This window comes from Gadus macrocephalus, chromosome 1, assembly GCF_031168955.1.
Source record: "Gadus macrocephalus chromosome 1, ASM3116895v1".
Lineage (NCBI taxonomy): Eukaryota > Metazoa > Chordata > Actinopteri > Gadiformes > Gadidae > Gadus > Gadus macrocephalus.
The window spans coordinates 22011562-22037897 of record NC_082382.1 but is presented as its reverse complement, the minus strand read 5'-3'; the positions used below and the strand labels follow the sequence as shown (position 1 = coordinate 22037897).

The 26336-nt window shown below is 45.6% G+C and overlaps 2 protein-coding genes across 2 annotated transcripts in view; both read left to right on the top strand.

Annotated features, from left to right (window-relative positions):
- cacna1fb (calcium channel, voltage-dependent, L type, alpha 1F subunit) overlaps positions 1-306 on the top strand; it is a 21493-nt gene extending 21187 nt beyond the window's left edge. Inside the window, exon 33 of the mRNA XM_060060098.1 lies at positions 220-306. Within this exon, the coding sequence (XP_059916081.1) occupies positions 220-306 (87 nt within the window). The remainder of the gene's footprint in view (positions 1-219) is intronic.
- A 2053-nt stretch (positions 307-2359) lies between these two features.
- The window catches only part of plxnb3 (plexin B3), a 31762-nt gene continuing 7785 nt past the window's right edge, over positions 2360-26336 (top strand). Inside the window, 38 exon segments of the mRNA XM_060057790.1 lie at positions 2360-3003; positions 3006-3064; positions 3646-3742; positions 3744-3775; positions 3777-3813; positions 3815-4078; positions 4080-4382; positions 5135-5173; positions 5175-5315; positions 5614-5739; positions 7017-7117; positions 7434-7563; positions 7953-8112; positions 9548-9656; positions 9980-10082; positions 10696-10815; positions 11545-11661; positions 11986-12076; positions 12541-12710; positions 13382-13533; positions 14550-14655; positions 14880-15016; positions 15796-15972; positions 16246-16408; positions 16833-16964; positions 17517-17621; positions 18255-18413; positions 19184-19329; positions 19644-19744; positions 20133-20347; positions 21866-22044; positions 22263-22329; positions 22674-22820; positions 24063-24143; positions 25138-25216; positions 25325-25428; positions 25897-25984; positions 26126-26280. Coding sequence (XP_059913773.1) covers positions 2641-3003; positions 3006-3064; positions 3646-3742; positions 3744-3775; positions 3777-3813; positions 3815-4078; positions 4080-4382; positions 5135-5173; positions 5175-5315; positions 5614-5739; positions 7017-7117; positions 7434-7563; positions 7953-8112; positions 9548-9656; positions 9980-10082; positions 10696-10815; positions 11545-11661; positions 11986-12076; positions 12541-12710; positions 13382-13533; positions 14550-14655; positions 14880-15016; positions 15796-15972; positions 16246-16408; positions 16833-16964; positions 17517-17621; positions 18255-18413; positions 19184-19329; positions 19644-19744; positions 20133-20347; positions 21866-22044; positions 22263-22329; positions 22674-22820; positions 24063-24143; positions 25138-25216; positions 25325-25428; positions 25897-25984; positions 26126-26280 — 5055 coding nt within the window. The 5' untranslated portion in view covers positions 2360-2640.

The window sequence follows — 26336 nt, the reverse complement described above, 5'->3', positions numbered from 1 at the left end:
GAGAGAGAGAGAGAGGGAGAGAGAGACAGAGAGAGAGAGAGAGAGAGAGGGAGAGAGACAGAGAGAGAGAGAGAGAGAGAGAGAGAGGGAGAGAGGGAGAGAGAGAGAGGACAGAGAGAGAGAGAGAGACAGAGAGAGACAGAGAGAGAGTGAGAGAGAGAGAGAGAGAGAGACAGAGAGACCGCTTTTGCAGGTGATCTGTGCAGATTTCTCTAACAGCCCTTTGATCAGATGCTATCAGACCAGATCCTTCTGAAGACCCAGCCTCCAGCCCTACCAACACACTCTCCGGATACAACCACCTAAAAACACCCCAGACTACCCAAACACCAGGGTTAGGGTTAGCCCTGAATAACTAACCCTGCCCTAACCGCAACACCGGCCCCCAGGGCCGTCACCACGCTTGACATCCCAGTTATAATCGGGCTCCAAGTATCGGGCTCACTCCCTTGGTGCGCTGAGGTCTTGCGGTCTTGCCAACCAAGATTTAACAAAACAGGACAAACGACAAAATTGAGACTGCATGCAGTCTATCTCTATCTATCTGTCTGTCTGTCTGTCTGTCTGTTCTGTCTGTCTGTCTGTCTGTCTGTCTGTCTATCTATCTATCTATCTATCTATCTGTAACCCAGTTTGAAATGTGGGTTCTGGGGTATTCATAAGAATAAACAACCTTATATAAGAGTTTATTGTTTTTTCATAATGTTTTGTTGACGTTTGTGCAATGGTTGCATATTTTGTAAATGTTATTTTATGTATTGTAAGTCCTTTGCTTACTGTAATTTAACTGTGATATGGCCATCAACCAGGAGGGGGCGCGATGAGGTGTTTGCGGGTGAATGTGGAGAGAAGGCGGGGGAAAGTAGAGGAAAGGGAAAACGTTGGTGAGACGAAGCAGGCACATGCTTGCGATTGAAGCTTGTCTTGTGGAAGGGCCGATAACATATCAGCAACCCTAAAGATCCAAGATTGTGTCTGCTAAATGATAGTAAACCTCTAAACTATTGTTTACGTTTGTTTTTGTTTAGCCTTTTTCTGTTTCTTATGATATAGTTTATGAAGCGATTGTGAAGCGTCTTTGAGAACTGGGAAAAAGCGCTATATAAATATTTTGATCTATTATAATTATTATTTATTAAAGTTCAACACAAACTTTAGTGTGAGCTCCACCGGACCAGTGCACATTAACTACTACCCGATCATTTAATTAGCATAAAGTAGCTGAACATTCGTGGCCTGCTAGCTAACGCAGCCAACAAAGGTTTTTTTCCCGTGGACCTCCGCACCAGATAGTGGGTGTGACCACGAGGGTTTGCTAACCTTCTCTGGCGAAGAGGAATCGCGAGCGACAACCCAGTGAGGAGCGCCTTTGTCCTTTCCACGGTCCTTCGCTGACTTTCCCAATACTTTCCCAATACTTTCAAGGTCTTTCCAAAGACATTCAAGGACGCCCGTTGCCGTTCACCTGGACGTGTGAGGGATTATATATAGCGCCCGTAAACGTCTCTGAGAAGGAGAAAGATTTCACAACCTGCTACGTGTGTTTGAACAATTCGCAAACTATTGACTCGTTCTTCCGAACTGCGGCTAGTGTGCCAGTATAGGACGTAAATATGGGCTATTATGCAGACCCTCCAGGATTTCGCGATGTTGCGATTTGCAACTTCAAACCAATCACCGCGAATTCAGGGCGGTGTTTGCAATTTTTAACCAATCCCTTACTTAACGTCAATATTACTCTGCATGTGAAGGGAAAATAGAATAATTTGTAATTACAATATTATGCTGCTGTATTTTCAGAGACCCCCACAGATATTTGAGTTTGCTGCTTTCATGGGAGCCTGACCTCTCTCTATGGAGCTCAGCTCTCACTGGCTCCCACCTAACTCAAACCCTGCCCCCTCCGCTCCTGAATAACATCCATCACCGGGAGAAGTCCGCAATCGCAAAACCCGGTGTCCGACCCCTGCTGTTCAGGCGTCCAACCCGCACCCGTGTCCGACACAGTACATTATTTTTCACCCGGTTTCATCCAATTTTGTGCCGGGTACCTGAACCCGGTCAGGACTTCATGTGCAATAAAAGGGCTTTTCCACACGGGAGGCGTTTGTCTTGCCTGCTAAATGTATTCTCAATGGAGAGGCGAGAGGGGGTAGAGAGGAGGCGCAGCGTCCTACGGCACGACAGGAGCGGGCTGGCGCTCCCGTTGATGCTTGTCGCTTTCGTTCCGTGGCTCGTCGAACGCAATGCGCGCACACGTGGAAAACAGTTGGCATAGATGAGAATCTCAATAAAATGGTAAACACTGAATTTGAAACTTCGCATTGTAATTTCTGCATCTATCATCAAAATATTCATTAGTAATACAGTGAAAAAGATTAGAAATCGCACACAACTTTTACACAACACACCTTTACACACAAACACGTCTCATAATAAACAGAGGGTTTAAGGATTTAATGTTGTGTGGTTCTGTGTGTATACAGTATGTGTGTATGTTAGTGGAGGGCAGGATATAGATCGCCTGTACAGTACCATAAGTTTCCCTATCTGAGGACACCCTACCTTAACCGTTGAGATACCCTACCCTAAGACCTGTCTCTCTCTCTGTCTGCCTGTCTGTCCTCCAGGTTGAGGACCATGGTCCTCCCTCAGCTCCTCCTCCTGCTGCTCCTCCTCGGCCCCGCCCCCCCGGCGGCGTGCGGGCGCGTCCCCGATGATGTCATAACCCGGGTGGAGCTGCGGGGGGCGCCCCTCAGCCACCTGCTGCTGGACCCGCGCTCCGGCCAGCTGTACGTGGGCGGAGTCGACCACCTGCACCACCTCAGCCCCACCCTGCTGCCCCTCAGCCACGCCCCCACCGGACCCCGCCTGGACTCCCCCGACTGCCTGCCCCCCATCCTGGCCCAGGACTGCCCCGCCGCCCGGCTCACGGCCAATCACAACCAGCTGCTGCTGCTCGACCAATGGGAGACGGGGGGAGACGGGGGAGGAGGGGGGAGGAGGGGGAGGAGAGAGGGCTCATCGTCTGTGGGTCTGTCCTCCAGGGAATCTGCGACCGCAGGTGAGAGAATGTTTTTACTACTACAGGTTGGGCCTAAAACTTTTTTTTGTTTGGTTCCGGTTTCCAACCGACCCTGTCAATTTATGTGCGACCCAAATAATTGTATGAGCTTTAAAAAAAACAAACAAAAAAAAAAACATTTTTGATGCCAACTATAATTACGTTTTGTACAGCACCTCTTCATTCTGTACAAGGATGAGCGAAATCTCTCGTTTTTAAATGATATGTTATTGTTATGTTCTATAATGCCATAACGTTACGTACCGTCGTGCTGTGTGTCCCAGGAGCCTGTTATGTTACATCATGTTATATTATGTTATTGTTATGTTATATAACGTTACGTACCGTCGTGCTGTGTGTCCCAGGAGCCTGTTATGTTACATCATGTTATATTATGCTATTGTTATGTTATATAACGTTACGTACCGTCGTGCTGTGTGTCCCAGGAGCCTGTTATGTTACATCATGTTATGTTATGTTATTGTTATGTTATGTCCCAGGAGCCTGTTATGTTACATCATGTTACATTATGTTATTGTTATGTTATATAACGTTACGTACCGTCGTGCTGCGTGTCCCAGGAGCCTGGCCAACGTGTCGGAGCTGCTCTACGCGACCTCCGACCCCGTGGACACGCCAGTACGGTCGCCGCCAACGACCCCGCGCGTCGCCACGGTGGGCCGTCGTCATAACGACCCGCCAGCAGACAGGAAACCGGCGGCCGGCTGCGGCTGATGCTGGTGGGGCGGGGGCTACACAGCCGCGGCCCCCGGGGACGTGCCGCCCGTCACGGCCCGCCGCCTGGCGCCGACGCCGCCCCCCCGCCTGGCCTTCTCCCAGGAGGAGGAGCTCGGCAAGCTGGTGGTGGGCAGCTACTCCGAGTACAACAACCGCTTCGTGTACGCCTTCCGGCACGGCGCCCACCACGCGCACTACTTCCTGCTGGCGCGCCGCGACACGCGGCACCGGAAGGAGTACCTCAGCTCGTGGGCGCGGCTGTGCGTGTCCGACCGCGGGCTTCTACTCCTACGTGGAGCTGCCGCTGCTCTGCAAGGGGGGTTACAACCTGGCGCGGGGGGCGCGGCTGGCCCCCGACCTGGCCCGCCCCGCCCTCTTCGTCACCATGGCGAAGGGGCAGGCCTCGACGCCGGTGGCGACGGACCACTCGGCGCTCTGCGTCTACGGCATGGCGGAGCTGGACGAGATGCTGAGCCGCACGCAGGAAGTGTGCTACTCGCAGGAAGGAAGGGGGAGCAGCGGGCTGGAGGAGGCGTACATCGAGTACGCCGTGTCCTCGGTGTGTCTCCGCCCTCCAGCGGTACGCACACGCACGCACATGCATGCATGCACACGCACACACACCACGCACGCACGCACACAAATAAACACACAATCTCGCACACTCCCACACACACATGCATACTACACACACACTACGCACACGCACACTCAGACGCACACACACACACACACACATACACACACACACCACAAACATACCCACAGACACTAACATATATACACTCTTACAATCATATATTTCCATATATTCCATATATTATTATCCGTCTCTCTTTGTCTTTCTGTCTCTCTCTCTCCCTCTGTGTCTTTCTCTCCCTCTGTCTCTGTCCCTCTCTCTCTCTCTCTCTCTCTCTCTCTCTCTCTCTCTCTCTCTCTCTCTCCTCTCTCTCTCTCTCTCTCTCTCTCTCTCCCTCCCTCTCTCTCTCTCCTCCCTCTCTCTCTCTCTCTCTCTCTCTCTCTCTCTCTCTCTCCTCTCTCTCTCTCTCTCTCTCTCTCTCTCTCTCTCTCTCTCTCTCTCTCTCTCTCTCTCTCTCTCTCTCCTCTGTCTCTCTCTCTCTCTCTCTCTCTCTCTCTCTCTCTTCTCTCTCTCTCTCTCTCTCTCTCCCTCTGTCTCTCTCTCTCTCTCTCTCTCTCTCTCTCTCTCTCTCTCTCTCTCTCTCTCTCTCTCTCTCTGTCTCTGTCTCTGTCTCTGTCTCTCTCTCTCTCTCTCTCTCTCTCTCTCTCTCTCTCTCTCTCTCTCTCTCTCTCTCTCTCTCTCTCTCTCTCCAGGGTTCTGTATCTGAGTACCCCTGCGGGGGGGAGCACACCCCCCAGCCCCATTGCCAGCTCTATCCCTCTTCCGGCCACGCCTACCATTACCATGACAACACAGTTGACAGCCATCACCACGGCAACGGAGGCGGGCCACACTATAGCACTGCTAGGAGACAAAGAGGGAAATCTACACAAGGTAGCACACAACACACTCACGTCACACCCATACACGCATAATACGAAGTGTATTCATATATATATAAAGCTATAATGTATAATATGATAGTACATTAATAATATAATAACCAAATAATTTAATGGTGAATGGTACCACTGTTGCATCACAGTATAGAGTATTATAAACTATTATATGATTTAATAAAGAATATTTTACGTTTTAAATACAGCAAATATTATATTATTATAATTATTGTTGTTTAATGATTATATTAATACATTGCTGTGTGTGTGTTTCTGTGTATGTGCATGTCTAGGTCCTAGTGGGTTCTGATTGGTCAGGCAAGCTGTATGACAGTGTTCAAGTGGACCAGGGTTCTGAAGTCAGAGAGCTCCTATTGGACAGAACCCGAGAGCATGCCTACGTCCTCACCTCCAGCAAGGTACCACTGTCCTGGGGAGTATCACTTTACACCTGGTGATAATCACTTTACACCTGGTGATAATCACTTTACACCTGGGGATTCTCACTTTACACCTGGTGATAATCACTCTACACCTGCAGTTGGTTGCTACCAGCAGAACGTAAAGCCGATCATAAGTTCGGGTGTAAAGTCTGCCTTAACCCTACGCTCGACGTAGCTAGTGCCAAACTAAAGGTGTTCTAAATTTGGTTGCACCACCATAACTTAAGTTGTAACGTTACTAGTAGTGCATAAAGTGTACCAGTGTCGCTTTTAATGACGTTCAGATAATTTCAAGCCAATCATTGACAGATAACAATGTAACAGGAAATACCGGCAAGTTTACACCTTACCCGAGTGAAGACGCGTTAGCACCCAATGAGAGGGCAAACAAAACAGTTTCAGTCATTTATTCTCTAAAATTTGCTTGGACGGTATAGGCGTGAGGTTAAGCTATTTGATGGCGGATTTTATAATAAATAAATAAATATAATATTCCGCCCGGCAAAAACCGAAATCGCGCATATAATTCAACATCATCATAATAAGAAATGGATCGATACGGTCACGGACAATCCGTTCCCGGCGCAAATCGCATTGAAAGTCCTCTTCCCATTGCTCAAAACGAATAGCCATCTTTACCCTGCGTTAGTGTTGAAATCTTTTTAAGTTTTTTTCTTTTAACGGTTCTTTATCGTTAGTATGGAACTTACACCAGCTACAGGGGAGGTGTAAAAGATAAGTTATAACTTAGTGTTACGTTGAAACTATCTGCTTGGTGCAACTGCTATTTTTTTAGTAGAGTGTAAAGTCGAACGTTTGGGTGATTTACGTTCAACGTAGCCTAAGTGGGACCTTACGTTCTGCTGGTGCAACTGGACCCTGGGGAGTATCACTTTACACCTGGGGAGTATCACTTTACACCTGGTGATAATCACTTTACACCTGGTGATAATCACTTTACACCTGGTGATAATCACTTTACACCTGGGGAGTATCACTTTACACCTGGTGATAATCACTTTACACCTGGGGAGTATCAATTTACACCATTTTCACTTTACACCTGCTGATAATCACTTTACACCTGTTTATGACTTTACACCTGGTGGTTATCACTTTAAAACTATCAATCACTTTACACCTGGTGATTATCACTTTAAGACTATTTATCACTTTACCCACTTTACCTGTGACTCAACCACAGTTTATTATCACAATATTGAATATAATAACTCATCATGTTCATCTTGTAGGTGTCAAGACTCCCTGTGGCGTGGTGTGAGAGACAGACAGGCTGTCAGGCCTGTCTGTCTCTCAGGGACCCCTACTGTGGCTGGTGTGTTCTGGAGGGAAAGTAAGAACACCTGTCTCTCTGCCTGTCTATTGTCCTGCATCCCTCTTTCCCTGTCTTTCTCTCTTTCTATATCTCTCTCTCCTGTCCGTCCGTCTGTCTGTCTGCCTTCCTGTCTCTCTCTCTCAGAACCTCTCATTTTGACTCTCTGCCTGTCTATCTCTCACCCTGTCGGTCTCTGCCTATTGTTGTATTTATTGTTGTTTATTGTTATCGTTATCCTCTGAGTATTGTTGTTTTGTTTATTGTGGTTGTTGTCCTCTATGTGTATTGCTAAGTTGTTGTGTTTATTGTTGTTGTTTATTGTTGTCCTCTCTAGGTGCTCTCGACAGCATGAGTGCTCGCGCAACTCGTCCAACCATTGGCTCTGGAGCTTCGAAACGACCAATCAATGTGTGTCCATTCAGAAGGTGGAGCCAGCCAATCACAGCAGAGATGAGCGAGTACAGGTATGATGTCATTCACAAACCTGCTGCTGTCCCTTCTGGACTGGCTCTGTATTATCAAGCCTCTCAGAGCAGCCTAACCCTGACCCAGTATTGAGGCCACAACACAAGTGCTTTTGTTCAGGGGCCCTGTTGACATTTTAGAAACATTTGATCAATTCATAAATAATCCAATAAATAATGTGTGTGTGTTTGTGTGTGTGTGTGTGTGTGTGTGTGTGTGTGTGTGTGTGTGTGTGTGTGTGTGTGTGTGTGTGTGTGTGTGTGTGTGTGTGTTCTGTAACCGTGTTTGTATGTGTTTTTAACTGTGTTTGTGTGTTTTTAAACTGTGTGTGTGTTTGGGTTATCACTGTTTGTGTGTGTTTGCTGATGTGTGTTTGTGTGTTGCCTAGGTAACGCTGACCGTAGCCCACCTCCCCACCCTCTCGGAGCAAGACGCGTTGTCCTGCGCCTTTGGGCTCCTCCCACGACAGCAGACAGTCGTCACGGGTACCACTATCAACTGTCAATCACCCTCACCAGAACTCCTCCCAGCACGACCTACAGGAAGTGGTAAGTTATAATAACTTATAATAACTAACCATAACTAATAATAAATAACCCTAGCTAATAATAACTCACTAACCCTAACTAATAATAACAAACACTAACTAATAATAACTAACGCTAACTAATAATAACTAACGCTAGCTAATAATAACTAACGCTAGCTAATAATAACTAACACTAACTAATAATAACTAACCATATCTAAGAATTACTAACCATAACTAATAATAAATAACCCTAACAAGTAATAATTAACCATAACTAATAATAACTAACCCTTACTGATAATAACTAACCCTTGCTAAAAAGAACTAAAATAAAGTAAAATAAATCGAACCTGTCATGTGACAGATCACCTGACCTGCCCTGCCTTATGTTGCGTTCACATCAATGGAAATTATGGGGAACGTCGGAAAGTCCTCTTGAACGACACATCTTGACGCTGTTATGATTCTACTTCGGTTCGGCAACTGGGGCCAGATTTTGATAACAGAGTAGCCCAGTATGTGACGTATGGTTTAGTAGTGACGCGCATGAACATGGCGGGACATAAACGTTTTCGTCAATATAAGTTAAATCAACGCAGTGTTTCCCATACATACACCAATGTGTGGCGCAGCGTCGCAGAATGAACACCGGGCGCCACAAATTGATTCAGCTTTTGGGGGGGATTTTGAAATATAAATATCGTTCCGTTCATTAATCTCTGCATAGCACTCTTTCTCCCTGTCATTCTCGTTCACACACGCACACAGAGACAAGCGCGCATACATGCCAGTGGTGCCCGGGTACACTATTGGATCAACCCGCGTATCACTGATAAATGCACACGCACTGACAGCGGATTCGCCTGCGCCTCCTCTCATTGCGCCTACAAAGGACAACCCGAAGCAGCGGGATATTTGCGATTAATGTTAAATGCGGTTATAGTTTATATATTTCACAACATTAGACCCCCAGGCCGTTGTGCCGGAGATTTGAATTCGCTCTGCAGCAGGGACTGGAGATCAGGAAGATTGGGAAGTGGGCCGGTCCACTTTGAAATGTATTTTCTGTGCGATTGCTCGATTACGCGAATGAGCAAACGCGAACCCAACGCAGCGCACATGAACGGTCGCTGTCATACGTAAGTCTGAGCGTCATCACTGACGAGCCGTCTCGTTATCACCAGGAGCGTGAATGCGCCTTTGATGATTGATGATCACCTGTCCTGTCATGTCTCTATGAGTGACAGATCACCTTTCCTGTCATGTCTCTATGAGTGACAGATCACCTGACCTTTCCTTTCTTTATGATTGACAGATCACCTGACCTGTCCTGTCTTTTTGAGTGACAAATCACCTGACCTGTCCTGACTTTAGGATTGACAGATCACCTGACCTGTAATGTATTTTTGAGTGACAGATCACCTGACCTGTAATGTCTTTTTGAGTGACAGATCACCTGACCCTGCCCGTGTCTCTGATGTTCGGTCATGTGACCATCGCCTCCACCCACATGACCTTCTACGACTGTGGCGCCGTAGGGCAGCTCAACACCAGCTCCCCGTAGGTTACACACTGCTACACACCGCTACACACTGCTACACACCGCAACACACTGCTACACACTACTACACACTGCTACACACTACTACACAACACCAGCTCCCCGTAGGTTACACACTGCTACACACTACTACACACTACTACACACTGTTACACACTGCTACACAACACCCCCTCCCCGTAGGTTACACACTGCTGCACACTACTTTGTGTGTGTGTGTGTTTGTGTAATGTGTGTGTATTTTGTTTTGTGTGTGTGTGTATAATTTGTGTATGTGTGTCGTGTGTGTGTAATATGTTGTGTGTTTGTGTGCGTGTGTTAGGTGCATGGCGTGTGTATCCAGTGTGTGGGAGTGTAACTGGTGTCCTCTGGACCAGACCTGCTCCTCTGACCCCAGCTGTCAGCACGCCCTGCACAACCACAAGGTAACCACGCCCCCTATAGCCACGCCCCCTGTAGCCACACCCTCTGTAGCCACGCCCTCTATAACCACACCCTCTGTAGCCACACCCTCTATAACAACACCCTCTTTAGCCACGCCCCCTATAACCACACCCTCTGTAGCCACACCCTCTGTAGCCACGCCCTCTATAACCACACCCTCTTTAGCCACACCCCCTATAGCCAGACCCTCTATAACCACACCCCTTATAGCCACACCCTCTATAACCACACCCCCTATAGCCACACCACTTATAGCCACACCCCCTTATAGCCACGCCCCTTATAGCCACAGCCCTTATAGCCACACCCACACCCTCTATAGCCACACCCCTATAACCACGCCCTCTATAGCCACACCCTCTATAGCCACACCCCCTATAGCCACACCCTCTATAACCACACCCTCTTTAACCACGCCCAATTTAACTACACCACCATAGCCACACCCTCTTTAACCACGCCCTCTTTAACCACACCTTCTTTAAACACGCCCTCTTTAACCACATCCTCTGTCTGTCCATTCATCTACCTACCTGTCTGTCTGTGTCCATCTACCTGTCTGTCTGTCCATCTACCTGTCTGTGTGTTGTGCAGGTGCAGCCCGGGTCTGTGGCGTCCTGTCCGGTCATCGTGTCTCTGCTGAGCTCCGCCCTCGTCCCGACCGCCTTCCCCACCGCCCTGAGCCTGTTGGGCCGCAACCTGGACCTCTTCCCTGTAGGATACCACTACTGTATACTACTGTATATATACTACTCTATACTACTGTATACTACTGTGTACTACAATATATATACTACTATACATATACTGCTATAGTACTAGCTGACCCTGAGCCTAGCTGGCTGCAACCTGGACCTCTTCCCTGTAGGATACCACTACTGTATACTACTGTATATATACTACTCTATACTACTGTATACTACTGTGTACTACAATATATATACTACTATACATATACTGCTATAGTACCAGCTGACCCTGAGCCTAGCTGGCCGCAACCTGGACCTCTTCCCTGTAGGATACCACTACTGTATACTACTGTATATATACTACTCTATACTACTGTATACTACTGTATACTACTGTGTACTACAATATATATACTACTATACATATACTGCTATAGTACCAGCTGACCCTGAGCCTAGCTGGCCGCAACCTGGACCTCTTCCCTGTAGGATACCACTACTATATACTACTGTATACTACTGTATACTACTGTATATATACTACTGTATATATACTACTGTATACTACTAAACTAGCTGTATTTTGTAATTGTAATAAAATGCAGGCTGTTGGATAGGGAAAACATCAAGTAATAAGCTTCCACTTCTAACCCTAACCCATGTGTTGTGTGTGTGTGTGTGTGTGTGTGTGTGTGTGTGTGTGTGTGTGTGTGTGTGCGTGTTTCAATTTGTATGTGTGGTGTGTGTGTTTTAGGGGGAGGCTGACTATGTGTGTGTGGTCGTCATAGAAGGATTTCCGTTTTATCTCAACGCTACAGTGGAGAAAACAGATGACCCACACGCACACATCTTCACCTGTAGTCCACATCAGGTACACACACACAAACACAAGCACACAAACACACACACACACACACACACAGACACATAGATAAACGCACAAATAAACGCACACACACACACACGCACACAGACACACACACACACATAAATAAACACACAAATAAACGCACACACACACACACACAGACACACACACACACATAAATAAACACACAAACAAACACACACACAGCTACATAGTGCTTTATATCCACCTGTGTGTCTATGTGTGTGTGTGTGTGTGTGCTTGCGTATGTGTGTGTATTTGTGTGCGTGTGTGTGTGGTTGCGTATGTGTGCGTGTGTGTGTGCAGTTCCAGTTCTCCATCAAACAGTTGGAGTATTCTGCTCCAGTTTATCTGAAGAGAAACGAGGTCCGCATCGACACTCTGCCTACCCTGTCTTGTAAGTATTTATACTGCATACTCATATACCCCAGGAGTATTTATACTGCATACTCATGTATCCAGGAGTATTTAACTGCATATTCATGTACCCAGGATGAATTTCAATATATCTCCCATTAGGGCTGGACGATTAATCGAATTTTGATCGCGATTTAGATTTTAGCGTCAAACGATCACAAAATTAACCTAATCGAGTTTTTCATTTTTTTATCAATTTTTTTATTTAATTTAATGTTTTACAGAAAGGGCAGAACAGCTCTCAGTTACAACGTTTTTTTTGGCGGAGACATGCTGAATAAATACGACATGTTTCAAGCTGAAAAATAATCGTTTGAATAATCGTGATTTCAATATTGACCAAAAAAAATTTGATTATGATTTTTCCCATAATCGAGCAACCCTATCTCCCATGTAAAAAGTGTTCCAAATATTTATGTAATTATTTAAATCTTTGTCTTCCAGTCAGGCTTTATGACTGCTCAGCCGGCCAATCAGATTGCTCCCAGTGCCGGGCGGTGCCTGAGGCCTATGGGTGTGTCTGGTGCACAGGATCGGAGTCCTCTTCCTGCGCCTTCAACCAATCCTGTGCTGGCATCCCAGCTGACACTTGCCCGCCCCCACACATCACAGAGGTACCCCCACTCTGACTGAGACCCCGCCCCCTAACTGAGAGCCCTCCCCCAGTGTGGACTCCTTCCCCTTTGCGTGGACTCCTCCCCCCCTGAGTGGACTCCGCCCCCTTAGTTTGGACTCCTCCTCCTTTATGTGGAGTCCTCCCCCTGTGTGTTGACTCCTCCCCCCTGTGTGGACTCCTCCCCCTTTGTGTGGACACCTCCCCCTGTATGTTGACTCCTCCCCCCTGTTTGGACTCCTCCCCCCCTGTGGATTCCTCCTCCTTTGTAATGTACTAATACTACATGAACTAATATTACTACTGAACCACCATGTTCAGAGTCTACTTGATGCTGTCTGTCTGTCTGTCTGTCTGTCTGTCTGTCTGTCTGTCTTTCCGTCTGACTGCCTGTCTGTCTGTCGGTCTGTCTGACTGCCTGTCTGTCTGTCTGTCTGTCTGTCTGTCTGTCTGTCTGTCTGTCTGTCTGTCCGTCTGAGTGCCTGTCTGTCTGTCTGACTGCCTGTCTGTCTGTCGGTCTGTCTGACTGCCTGTCTGTCTGTCTGTCTGTCTGTCTGTCTGTCCGTCTGAGTGCCTGTCTGTCTGTCTGACTGCCTGTCTGTCTGTCGGTCTGTCTGACTGCCTGTCTGTCTGTCTGACTGACTGACTGCCTGACTGCCTGTCTGTCTGCAGGTGGTCCCGGTCTCCGGTCCCTTGGAGGGGGGGGTCCTGGTGACCATCTGGGGGTCTAACCTTGGGGTCCGGCCCCAGGACCTGGAGGGGGGGGTCAGCGTGGTGGGGGAACCCTGCACCCCCAAACCGGACAAGTACCTCATCTCTACCAGGTACACACACACACACACGCACACATACACACACACACACACACCTCCTCTCTACCAGGTACACACACACACACACACACACATACACACACACACACACACACGCACACACACACACACACACCTCATCTCTACCAGGTACACACACACACACACACACACACACCTCCTCTCTACCAGGTACACACACACACACACACGCACGCACACACACACACACCTCCTCTCTACCAGGTACACACACACACACGCACACATACACACACACATACACACACACACACACACCTCCTCTCTACCAGGTACACACACACACACACACACACACACACACACACACACACACACACACACCTCCTCTCTACCAGGTACACACACACACACACACACACACACACACACACACACACCTCCTCTCTACCAGGTACACACACACACACGCACACATACACACACACACACACACACACACCTCATCTCTACCAGGTACACACACACACACGCACACACACACACACACACACACACACACACACACACACACACACACACACACACACACACACACACACACACACCTCCTCTCTACCAGGTACACACACACACACACACACACACACACACACACACACACACACACACACACACACACACACACACCTCATCTCTACCAGGTACACACACACACACAGACACACACAGAGACACACAGACACACACACACACACACACACACACACACACACACACACACACACACACACACACACACACCTCATCTCTACTAGGTCCACAAACACACACGCACGCACGCACGCACACACACACACACACACACACACACACACACACACACACACACACACACACACACACACACACACACACACACACACAAACACACACACTCACACAAACCTAATCTACACACATCATCCTTTTCTGATGATGCATGTGTGTGTGTGTTTGTGTGTGTGTGTGTGTGTTTGTGTGTTTGTACGTGTTTGTGTGTGTAGGATTGTGTGTGAGTTACAGCCTGCTGTCGGGCCGAAGGAGGGTCCAGTCCTGGTTACTGTGGGAACACATCGTCCTGGAAGATCAAGCCAACTTTTCACTTACCGGGTACAAACACACACACACACACACACACACACACACACACACACACACACACACACACACACACACACACACACACACACACACACACACACACACACACACACACACACACACATGTATGTGTATCAATGTGAATATAGATATGTGTATATACATATATGTATATGTATGTACATTAATACCTATATGTGTATATATATCTATAAGTGTATCTATGTGTGAAGGACCCCCAGGTCGTGGCGGTGGTCCCCTCTCAGGGTCCGGTCTCTGGGGGGACTCTGTTGACCATCCAGGGCCAGCGGCTGCTCACCGGACTGACCTCCGACCTCACGGCCTACGTGGGCCTGCAGCCCTGCTCTCTGTGAGTACCAGCCTACAAGTACCAGTAGAGACCATCCTACCAGTAGAGACTATCCTACCAGTAGAGACTATCCTACCAGTACACACTATCCTACCAGGAGACACTATCCTACCAGTAGACACTATCCTACCAGTAGACACTATCCTACCAGTACACACTATCCTACCAGTAGAGACCATCCTACCAGTACACACTATACTACCAGTACACACTATCCTACCAGTACACTATCCTACCAGTAGAGACTATCCTACCAGTACAACACTATCCTACCAGTACACACTATCCTACCAGTAAAACAATATCCTACCAGTAGACACTATCCTACCAGTACACACTATCCTACCAGTACACACTATCCTACCAGTAGACACTATCCTACCAGTACACACTATCCTACCAGTAGAGACCATCCTACCAGTACACACTATACTACCAGTACACACTATCCTACCAGTACACTATCCTACCAGTAGAGACTATCCTACCAGTACAACACTATCCTACCAGTACACACTATCCTACCAGTAAAACAATATCCTACCAGTACACACTATCCTACCAGTAAAACAATATCCTACCAGTAGACACTATCCTACCAGTACACACTATCCTACCAGTCCACTATCCTACCAGTAAAGACTATCCTACCAGTAAAGACTATCCTACCAGTAGACACTATCCTACCAGTAGGCACTATCCTACCTGTCTCTACTGGTAGTACACTGGTAGACCAGTAGGCTGCCGCCCTCTCCCAGTCTGACCTGTGGTGTCCTCAGGGTGGAGCAGGTGAGTGACAGCCGTCTGGTGTGTCGGACGGGGCCCAGCGAGGGGTCAGCTGACGTCCCGGTGCGGATCGTGATTGGTCGGTCTGAGAGAACCGTAGCCGACGCCCTCTACCGTTACCTCGACGACCCGGTGATCACCGACGCCTCGCCATCAGAGAGCTTCTATGAGTGAGTATGAGTACATCTACCATGTTAGTGTTTATTATGTAGTTTGTGAGTATATATGGTATATATATCACTATATATATCATTTATATGCATGTATATGTGTACATAATTAATTATAATTAATTAAGTGTATGTAAGTGTATATAAGTATATATATGTGTGTATTAGTGTATAAGTGTATGTAAGTGTATATATGTATATATATGTGTGTATTAGTGTATAAGTGTATGTAAGTGTATATAAGGGTATATATGTGTATCTTCCTGCTCTCAGGGGAGGGCGGGTCATACAGGTGATTGGCAGCAGTCTCGATGTAGTCCAGCAGCCAATCATTTGTGTTGGGGTGGAGCCTCTACCGGGCCAGCGTGTCAAACGGACGAGCCGATTGGCTTTCCTGACCGCCAAGCAGCAGGTCTTCAACGGCAGCACGACGGTGGTGAGCAGACTGGGCCTCTCCCACACCCGTTGATCAATGTATTTTTATACATTGATATATATATACCCTGTATATACATTTCTCTCTCTCTCTGTCTCTCTCTCAACTCTGTCTCTGTCTCTCTCTCTCTCTCTCTCTCTCTCTCTCTCTCTCTCTCTCTCTCTCTCTCTCTCTCTCTCTCTCTCTCTCTCTCTCTCTCTCTCTGTCTCTCTCTCTCTCTCTGTCTCTCTCTGTCTCTCTCCTCTCACTCTGTCTCTCTCCTCTCACTCTGTCTCTCTATGTCTCGCTCACTCGCTCACACTCTCTCTCTCTCTCTCTATGTCTCGCTCACTCTCTCTCTCTCTCTCTCTCTCTCTCTCTCTCTCTCTCTCTCTCTCTCTCTCTCTCTCTCTCTCTCTCTCTCTCTCTCCGTCTCTGTCTCCAGGTCACGGGGTCGTGCAGGGTCGTGACCTCTAGGCAGATGGAGTGTGTGACCCCCAGGTTGAGTCCGGAGGTCAGGGTCACTGGGGTTTGGTTCCAGATGGACAACGTCCAGATCCACTACCACTCCATCAAGGTACCTGTCTGCCTGTCTACCTGTCTGTCTGCCTCTCCTCCTGTCTGACTACCTCTCTACATGTCTGTTTGCCTCTCTACCTTTCTGTCTGCCTGTCTACCGGACCGTTTATCTGTGTGTGTGTGTCTGTGTGTGTTTCTGTGTGTGTGTGTGTGTGTGTGTGTGTGTGTGTGTGTGTGTGTGTGTGTGTGTGTGTGTGTGTGTGTGTGTGTGTGTGTGTGTGTGTGAGAGAGTGTGGGTGTGTGTAGGTCGGTAGGTATATTATGTGTACTATGTCTATAGTACAGTATATAACACGATGGAAAATAAATAACCAAAAATGACTCTCTCTCGCTCTCTATGTTGATGTCTCTCTCTCTCCCTCTCTCCCTCTCTCCCTCTCTCCCTCTCTCCCTCTCTCCCTCTCCCTCTCTCCCTCTCTCCCTCTCTCCCTCTCTCCCTCTCTCCCTCTCCCTCTGTACGTTGATGTCTCCCTCTCTCCCTCTCTCTCTCCGTGGGTATATCTCTCTCCCTCTCTCTCTTCTCCTCCCTCTCTGGGGGTCTCTCTCCCAGGGTCAGGTCTTCTCCTATCACCCCAACCCAGAGCTCTTCGTTCTGAACAGAGAAACTCCGGACGTTCCGTACCGCTTCAAACCCGGGGGGGTCATCGCTATTCAGGTACTATATATACACTATTATACTACATGTACTACAATATATATACTACATATACGACACTATATATACTACATATACTACAATATCTATACTACATATACAACACTATATATACTACACTATATACATACTATATATACTAAGCTATATAAACTACATATACTATACTATATGTATTTAAACTATATATACTACATATACTACACTATATATACTATACTATATATATATACACTATATATACTACATATACTACACTATATACATACTATATATACTAAGCTATGTATACTACATATACAACACTATATATACTACACTATATATACGACACTATATGCATACTATATATACTAAGCTATATAAACGACATATACTATACTATATATATTTAAACTATATATACTACACTATATATACTATACTATATATATATATATACTACACTATATATATACTACACTATACATACTATATATACTACATATACTACACTATATATACTACACTATACATACTATATATACTACATATACTACACTATATACATACTATATATACTAAGCTATGTATACTACATATACTACCCTATATATATGCTACACTATGCTATATGTGTGTGTATGTGTGCAGGGCGTGGGCCTGACCCGGGCCGTGTCGCGGGGGGAGGTGGTGGTCCGGCTGGGTGATGAGGAGTGTGAGGTGAAGACTCTGGACGACACGCATCTGTACTGCGAACCCCCAGAGGAGCAACCCAGCAGCCTGACCGCCCTGGACCTGCCCAGCCTCACGGTACTCACACCCACCCCTGTGGATAGAAACCGTGTGTGTTTCTCTAGATACACTGTGTGTGTTTCTATATATATAGTGTGTGTGTGTGTGTCTATTTGTATTGTGTGTGTGTGTGTCTGTATATAATGTGTGTGTGCGTGTGTATATAATGTGTGTGTGTGTATATAATGTGTGTGTCTGTATATAGTGTGTGTGTGTGTATATAATGTGTGTGTGTGTGTATATAATGTGTGTGTGTGTATATAATGTGTGTGTGTGTATATAATGTGTGTGTCGGTATATGTGTGTGTGTGTGTACATATAATGTGTGTGTGTGTATGTAATGTGTGTGTCTGTATATAATGTGTGTGTGTGTATATAATTTGTGTGTGTCGGTATATAATGTATGTTTGTGTGTATAATTTGTGTGTGTCGGTATATAATGTATGTTTGTCTGTAAATAATGTGTGTGTGTGTGTGTGTGCGAGTGCATGTAAATAATGTGTGTGTGTCTGTTTGTATTGTGTGTGTTTGTATATAATGTGTGTGTGTGTGTATGTAATGTGTGTGTGTGTATATAATGTGTGTGTGTGTGTGTGTGTGTGTGTGTGTGTGTGTGTGTGTGTGTGTGTGTGTGTGTGTGTGTGTGTGTGTGTGTGTGTGTGTGTGTGTCTGTGTATAATGTGTGTGTGTCGGTATATAATGTATGTTTGTCTGTAAATAATGTGTGTGTGTGTGTGTGTGCGAGTGCGTGTATGTATATAATGTGTGTGTGTGTGTGTCTGTTTCAGGTGGGGCTGGGGAACCTGCAGGTGGATCTCGGCGTGGTCCAGTATGACTCTTCTCTCTCTCCCATCCCATTGGCTGCTCAGCTGGGGCTGGGGGCGGGAGCTGCTGTAGTCGTCCTATCAGTGTTGGTCGTCATTCTCATGTACAGGTAACTCCTATAATATATATAAATATGTAAACACATATATATGTATATATATATATATATATAACGAACCGGTAACTCCTATAATGTAAAGTTAACCCCTAACATATATACTGTACAGCTAACTCATAACATATATATAATCTATTTAATGTACAGACTACTCCTTTAGCATATATGTTATATATAGAATACAGATATATCTTGTGTTTCTATAGGAGGAAGACTACAGGCTCTGAGAGGTGACATGATGCATCAATTATGTTTATAAATGATTTATATAATGTATCTCATGTATATATTTTGTGTTTCTATAGGAGGAAGAGTAAACAGGCTCTGAGGGATTATAAGAAGGTTCTGCTTCAGTTGGAAACTCTGGAGATCAACGTTGGAGATCAGTGCCGAAAAGAGTTTACTGGTGGAGATACACTTTATATACAATCTATAATTAATATAATACACTTTATATACCGTCTATACTAAATATAAATCACTTTATAGACCATCTATACTCTATATAATACACTTTATATGATGTAATATCTACACTATATATAATACCCTTTATATTATATAATGTTAACTATTTATAATACACTTTTACATTATATAATATCTACTATATATAATACACTTTACATTATATAATATCTATACACTATTTAATATATACATTATCTAAAGATACTTTCCATAAACACTACTCACTTATATATACTTTATATAAAATCAAGCTATACACAAATACGCTCTATATCCTATATGCCCTGTAATAAACCCTACCCTGTATATCCTGTGTGCGTCAGACCTGATGACGGACATGACGGACCTCACCGATGTGGGCGGGCCTTCCCTGCCCCTGTTGGACTTCCAGAGCTACGCCCAGCGCGTCTTCTTCCCCGGCCAGCAGGGGGCGCTGCTCAGCCAGAAGCTGGACGTCCCAGAGACCCGCAGAGCGGCCGTGGAGCAAGGGCTGAGTGGGCTGCACAAACTGCTGAACAACAAGGCCTTCCTCATTAAGGTACCAGATACATGTTATACATTATGTACTATACCTGTTGTTATTATACAGTATATAACAACAAGGCCTTCCTCATTAAGGTACTATGTACATGTTATACATTATACACTCTACATGTTGTTATTATACAGTATATAACAACAAGGCCTTCCTCATTAAGGTACCAGATACATGTTATACATTATATACTATACCTGTTGTTATTATACAGTATATAGCAACAAGGCCTTCCTCATTAAGGACTAGATACATGTTACACATTATGTACACTATATGTTGTTATTATACAGTATATAACAACAAGGCCTTTCTCATTAAGGTACTATGTACATGTTATACATTATACACTATACATATTGTTATTATACAGTATATAACAACAAAGCCTTTCGCATTAAGGTACTATGTACATGTTATACATTATACACTATACATATTGTTATTATACAGTATATAACAACAAGGCCTTTCTCATTAAGGTACAATGCGTTATGTTAAACGTTATTAAAAAGTATACACTATGTATGATGTTATTATATAGTATAACTTATACATGATGTAATATGTGATGTTTTTATACAGTATATCATACATGATGTAATATGTGACGTTATTTTACAGTGTTAGATTTCAGCTTATTTCTAAACTGTTCGGACAGACTCTGCGTTGTGTATTTTCAGTCGTAGTAGTAATTCTTGAAGTCGAAATCAAAGCAGCTTGACAGGTTGGATTAGAGGGTTGAATAGATGGTTTATTCCAGGATGTAATACAGCGAGATACAGACTTAGGTTGAATAATCTATAGTGGACCCGGTTGAGGAGCAGTTTGATGACTTGTTCCTTGGCTGTCGAACCCTCTTCTCGTCGAACCAAAGGGTTGGGGCGAGTATTATACAAAAAGGGGATACATGAATAACACGTAGACCGACGCACTCTCAGCCTTGATAAGGTATCTGGCCCTGGCTATGTCCCAGAGGACCAGGTTGGTTCAACCTTGTTGAGACATAACAATGGCAGAATGTTGGGGATAACACATTGTATCAGTATGAGAGGCCCTGGCCTGTTCCTAGACTAGAAATGTGAACAAAAGAGAGACACTAAAATACACCAATATTCTACAACAGTATATAATATGTATTATGTATGTTATATATTTTATTATAATACAGTTCATATTATGCATTTTGTATGTTATATATGATGTTATTAAAGAGTATATATTATCTATTATGTATGTTATATATTATGTTATTATACAGTACATAACAACAACAAGGCCTTCTTCACTAAGGTATTCAACATTATGTAAATGTTTCCCTTACCTGAAACCTGAATATGTAATGTGTTAATACTGTATACGTAATGTATAATTAATGTATGTAGAAATGTATAAATCTGAATATGTAATTTGATGAATCTATAAAAGTATTGTTTATCTACTGTATATGTAATCTAATAGCACCGTGTGTGTGATTTAATAATTCAGTGTATAACGTGTCACCACTGTGTCTGTGTGCAGTTCATCCACACCCTGGAGGCCCAGCAGGGCTTCTCCCAGAGGGACCGCGGCTACGTGGCCAGCCTGCTCACCGTGGCGCTCCACGACAAGCTGGAGTACTTCACGGAGGTGATGAAGACTCTGCTGCAGCACCTCGTCCTGCAGTACGCCTCCAAGAACCCCAAGCTCATGCTGCGACGGTACGGTCACCACGGAGAGCACACACCACCGGCACCCTGTTCGTGTGTGCGCAGTATCACCGTGGTAGCCTCTGCTCAACGTGTGTGTGTGTGTGTGTGTGTGTGTGTGTGTGTGTGTGTGTGTGTGTGTGTGTGTGTGTGTGTGTGTGTGTGTGTGTGTGTGTGTGTGTGTGTGTGTGTGTGTGTGTGTGTGTGTGTGTGTTTGTCTGTGTTTGTAGGACCGAGACGGTCGTAGAGAAGATGTTGACCAACTGGATGTCAATCTGTCTCTACTCCTTCCTCAAGGTGAGCAATTTAATATCAGGATATAGTCATGATATAGTTTATACCATCATATAGTCAGAAGGATATAGTCATGATGTAGTTTATATCAGGATATAGTTTATACCATCATAAAGTCATGATATAGTTTATACCATCATATAGTTAGGATATAGTCATTATATAGTTTAGACCATGATATAGTTAGCATAAAGTCATGATATAGTTTATACGTAAGGGATAATGTATTGAACGCCGGTCATTATCGGGAAATTAAGCCCCGACAGGGTGACCCGGACCTCACAGCTGTGTGTGTACAGGACACGATGTGACGGTGTTTGACGGTGTCTCTCCCCGTGTGCCTGCAGGAGGTGGCGGGGGAGCCTCTCTACATGCTCTTCAGAGCCATCAAGTACCAGGTGGACAAGGGCCCCGTGGACGCCGTGACCGGCAGGGCCAAACGCACGCTGAACGACAGCCACCTGCTGAGAGAGGACATCGACTACCGCCCCATGGTACTGTGTACTACTGTATACTGCTGCATACTACTGTATACTACTGTATACTACTGTATACTGCTGCATACTACTGTGTACTACTGTATACTACTGTATACTGCTGCATGCTACTGCATACTACTGTATACTACTGTATACTGCTGCATGCTACTGCATACTACTGTATACTGCTGTATACTACTGTATACTGCTGCATACTACTGTATACTACTGTATACTACTGTATACTGCTGTATACTGCTGCATACTACTGCATACTACTGTATACTGCTGTATACTGCTGCATACTACTGCATACTACTGTATACTGCTGTATACTACTGTATACTGCTGCATACTACTGTATACTACTGTATACTACTGTATACTGCTGCATGCTACTGCATACTACTGTATACTGCTGCATACTACTGTATACTACTGTATACTACTGTATACTGCTGTATACTACTGTATACTACTGTATACTACTGTATACTGCTGCATACTAGTATAGGCTACTATATATTACATATATACCAAAGAGAGGACATCGACTACCGCCCCATGGTACTGTTTACTACTGAAACTACTGTATACTACTGTTTATGATTATACTATGGTCTACTATATACTACTGTATACTATTCAATCCTACTTTGTACTACAAATATACTACATATAAACTACTATGTACTGCTATTACTACTATATTACTATATACTACTCAATACTACTGTATACTACTAGAAACGACTATATACTACTGTATACTATTCAATCCTACTTTGTACTACAAATATACTACATATAAACTACTATGTACTGCTATTACTACTATATTACTATATACTACTCAATACTACTGTATACTACTAGAAACGACTATATACTACTGTATACTACTATATACTACTGTATACTACCAAATGCTATTATGTACTATACTACTGTATAATACTAAATACTATTATATTATACATATATACTACTGTATACTACTGAATACTACTATAGACTACTATATACTACTGTGTACTACTGTATACTTCTATATACTAGATATATACTCCATATATACTACTATATACTACATACATACTACATATATACCAGTATATATATATATATATATATATATATATATACTATATATACTCCATATATACTACTATCTACTATATATATACTATATACGTACCACTATACTACTATATACTATATATATACTATATATCCCCGTGTGTGTGTTTGTTCCAGACTCTCTCAGTGTTGGTGAAGAACGATGAGGACGTCCAGCCCTGTCCTGTTAGAGTGCTGGACACTGACACCATCACCCAGGTACCTGTCTGTCTCTCTACCTGTCTGTCTGTCTGTTAGAGTGCTGGAGACAGACACCATCACCCAGGTACCTGTCTGTCTCTACCTGTCTCTCTACCTGTCTCTCTCTCTCAGTCTGTCTGTCTGTTAGAGTGTTGGACACAGACACCATCACCCAGGTACCTGTCTGTCTCTCTACCTGTCTCTCTCTCTCTGTCTGTCTGTCTGTTAGAGTGTTGGACACAGACACCATCACCCAGGTACCTGTCTGTCTCTCTACCTGTCTCTCTCTCTCTGTCTCGACCTGTCTGTCTGTCTGTCTGTCTGTTAGAGTGTTGGACACAGACACCATCACCCAGGTACCTGTCTGTCTCTCTACCTGTCTGTCTCTCTGTCTCTCTACCTGTCTGTCTCTCTGTCTCTCTACCTGTCTGTCTCTCTGTCTCTCTACCTGTCTGTCTCTCTGTCCTGTTAAAGTGTTGGACACAGACACCATCACCCAGGTACCTGTCTGTCTCTCTACCTGTCTGTCTGTCTCTCTGGCTGTTAGAGTGTTGGACACAGTCTCCATCACCCAGCTACCTGTCTGTCTCTCTACATGTCTGTCTGTTAGAATGTAGGACACAGACACCATCATCACCCAGGTACCTGTCTGTCTCTCTACCTGTTTGTCTGTCTTTCTGTCCTGTTAGAGTGTTGGACACAGACACCATCACCCAGGTACCTGTCTGTCTTCCTTTCTGTCTATCTGTCTGTCTGCCTGTATGCCTAACTGTCTACCTGTCTGACTACAGTCAGTCTTTTTGCCTGTCAGTGTGTCTGCCTATCCGTCTATTCGTCTGTGTGCCAACTTTCTGAGTGTCTACCTGTCTGCCTGTCTGTATGTTTGTCTGCCTGTCTGTCTTTTTGGCCGCGTGTCTTGAGTAACCCTTTTGCGTCTGGAGTAACCTGACCGCCTGTCTACCCTTCTGTCTGTAGTAACCTGTCTGTCTGTGTACCTGTCTGTCCTTCTCAGGTGAAGGAGAAGATCCTGGACCAGACGTATAAAGGAGCAGCCTTCTCCCAGAGACCGAGTGCCCATGCCCTGGACCTAGGTACTGTATAGGGTACTCTAAGTACCATGACTGGTGTCATTACTGTGTATTAACTCTTCTGTCACTACCAATTCACTGTCATCACATGGTCTTATTAATTGTTTCCAGAGTGGCGGTCTGGCCAGGCAGGTCACCTGACCCTCTCAGATGACGACGTCACCGCTATTGTTCAAGGTCGCTGGAAAAAACTCAACACCCTTCAACACTACAAGGTAACCTCCTCCATCACCTCCTCCATCACCTCTTCTGTCTATCACCTCCTCCATCACCTCCTCCATCACCTCCTCCATCTCCTCCGTCACCTCCTCCATCACCTCCATCACCTCCATCACCTCCTCCATCACCTCCTCCATCACCTCCTCCATCACCTCCTCCCTCACCTCCTCCATCACCTCCTCCATCACCTCCTCCCTCACCTCCTCCATCACCTCCTCCCTCACCTCCTCCATCACCTCCTCCATCACCTCCTCCCTCACCTCCTCCATCACCTCCTCCATCACCTCCTCCCTCCCCTCCTCCCTCACCTCCTCCATCACCTCCTCCATCACCTCCTCCCTCACCTCCTCCCTCACCTTCTCCATCACCTCCTCCACTACCTCCTCAATCACCTCCTCCATCACCTCCTCCATCACCTCCTCCATCACCTCCTCCCTCACCTCCTCTGCTCCCCCCCCCTCCAGGTCCCTGACGGAGCCACGGTGGCCCTGATCCCCGCCTCCCAGGCCTCCACCAAGGGGAGCGTCCACCAGGTCTACCAAACCGCCGAGAGTGAGTAACACCTGAGACGGCATTCATGCTGCGTCACAGCATTGATACTACACCGTCAACACTGCAGGGAGCGGTACGGTTAGAGGAGGTGATGGAGGAGGAGGTGGAGGAGGAGGTGGAGTAACTCTGTGGCTCCTGCAGAGACGCCCATCCTGGAGGAGGAGGAGGAGGTGCGCCTCTGGCACCTGGTGAAGAGCAGCGAGGAGCCGGACGCACCGAGGAGGAGCAGCATGAGGGAGAGGGAGCGGGCGAAGGCCATCCCGGAGATCTACCTCACCAGGCTGCTCTCTATGAAGGTACACACACACACACACACACACACACACACACACACACACACACACACACACAC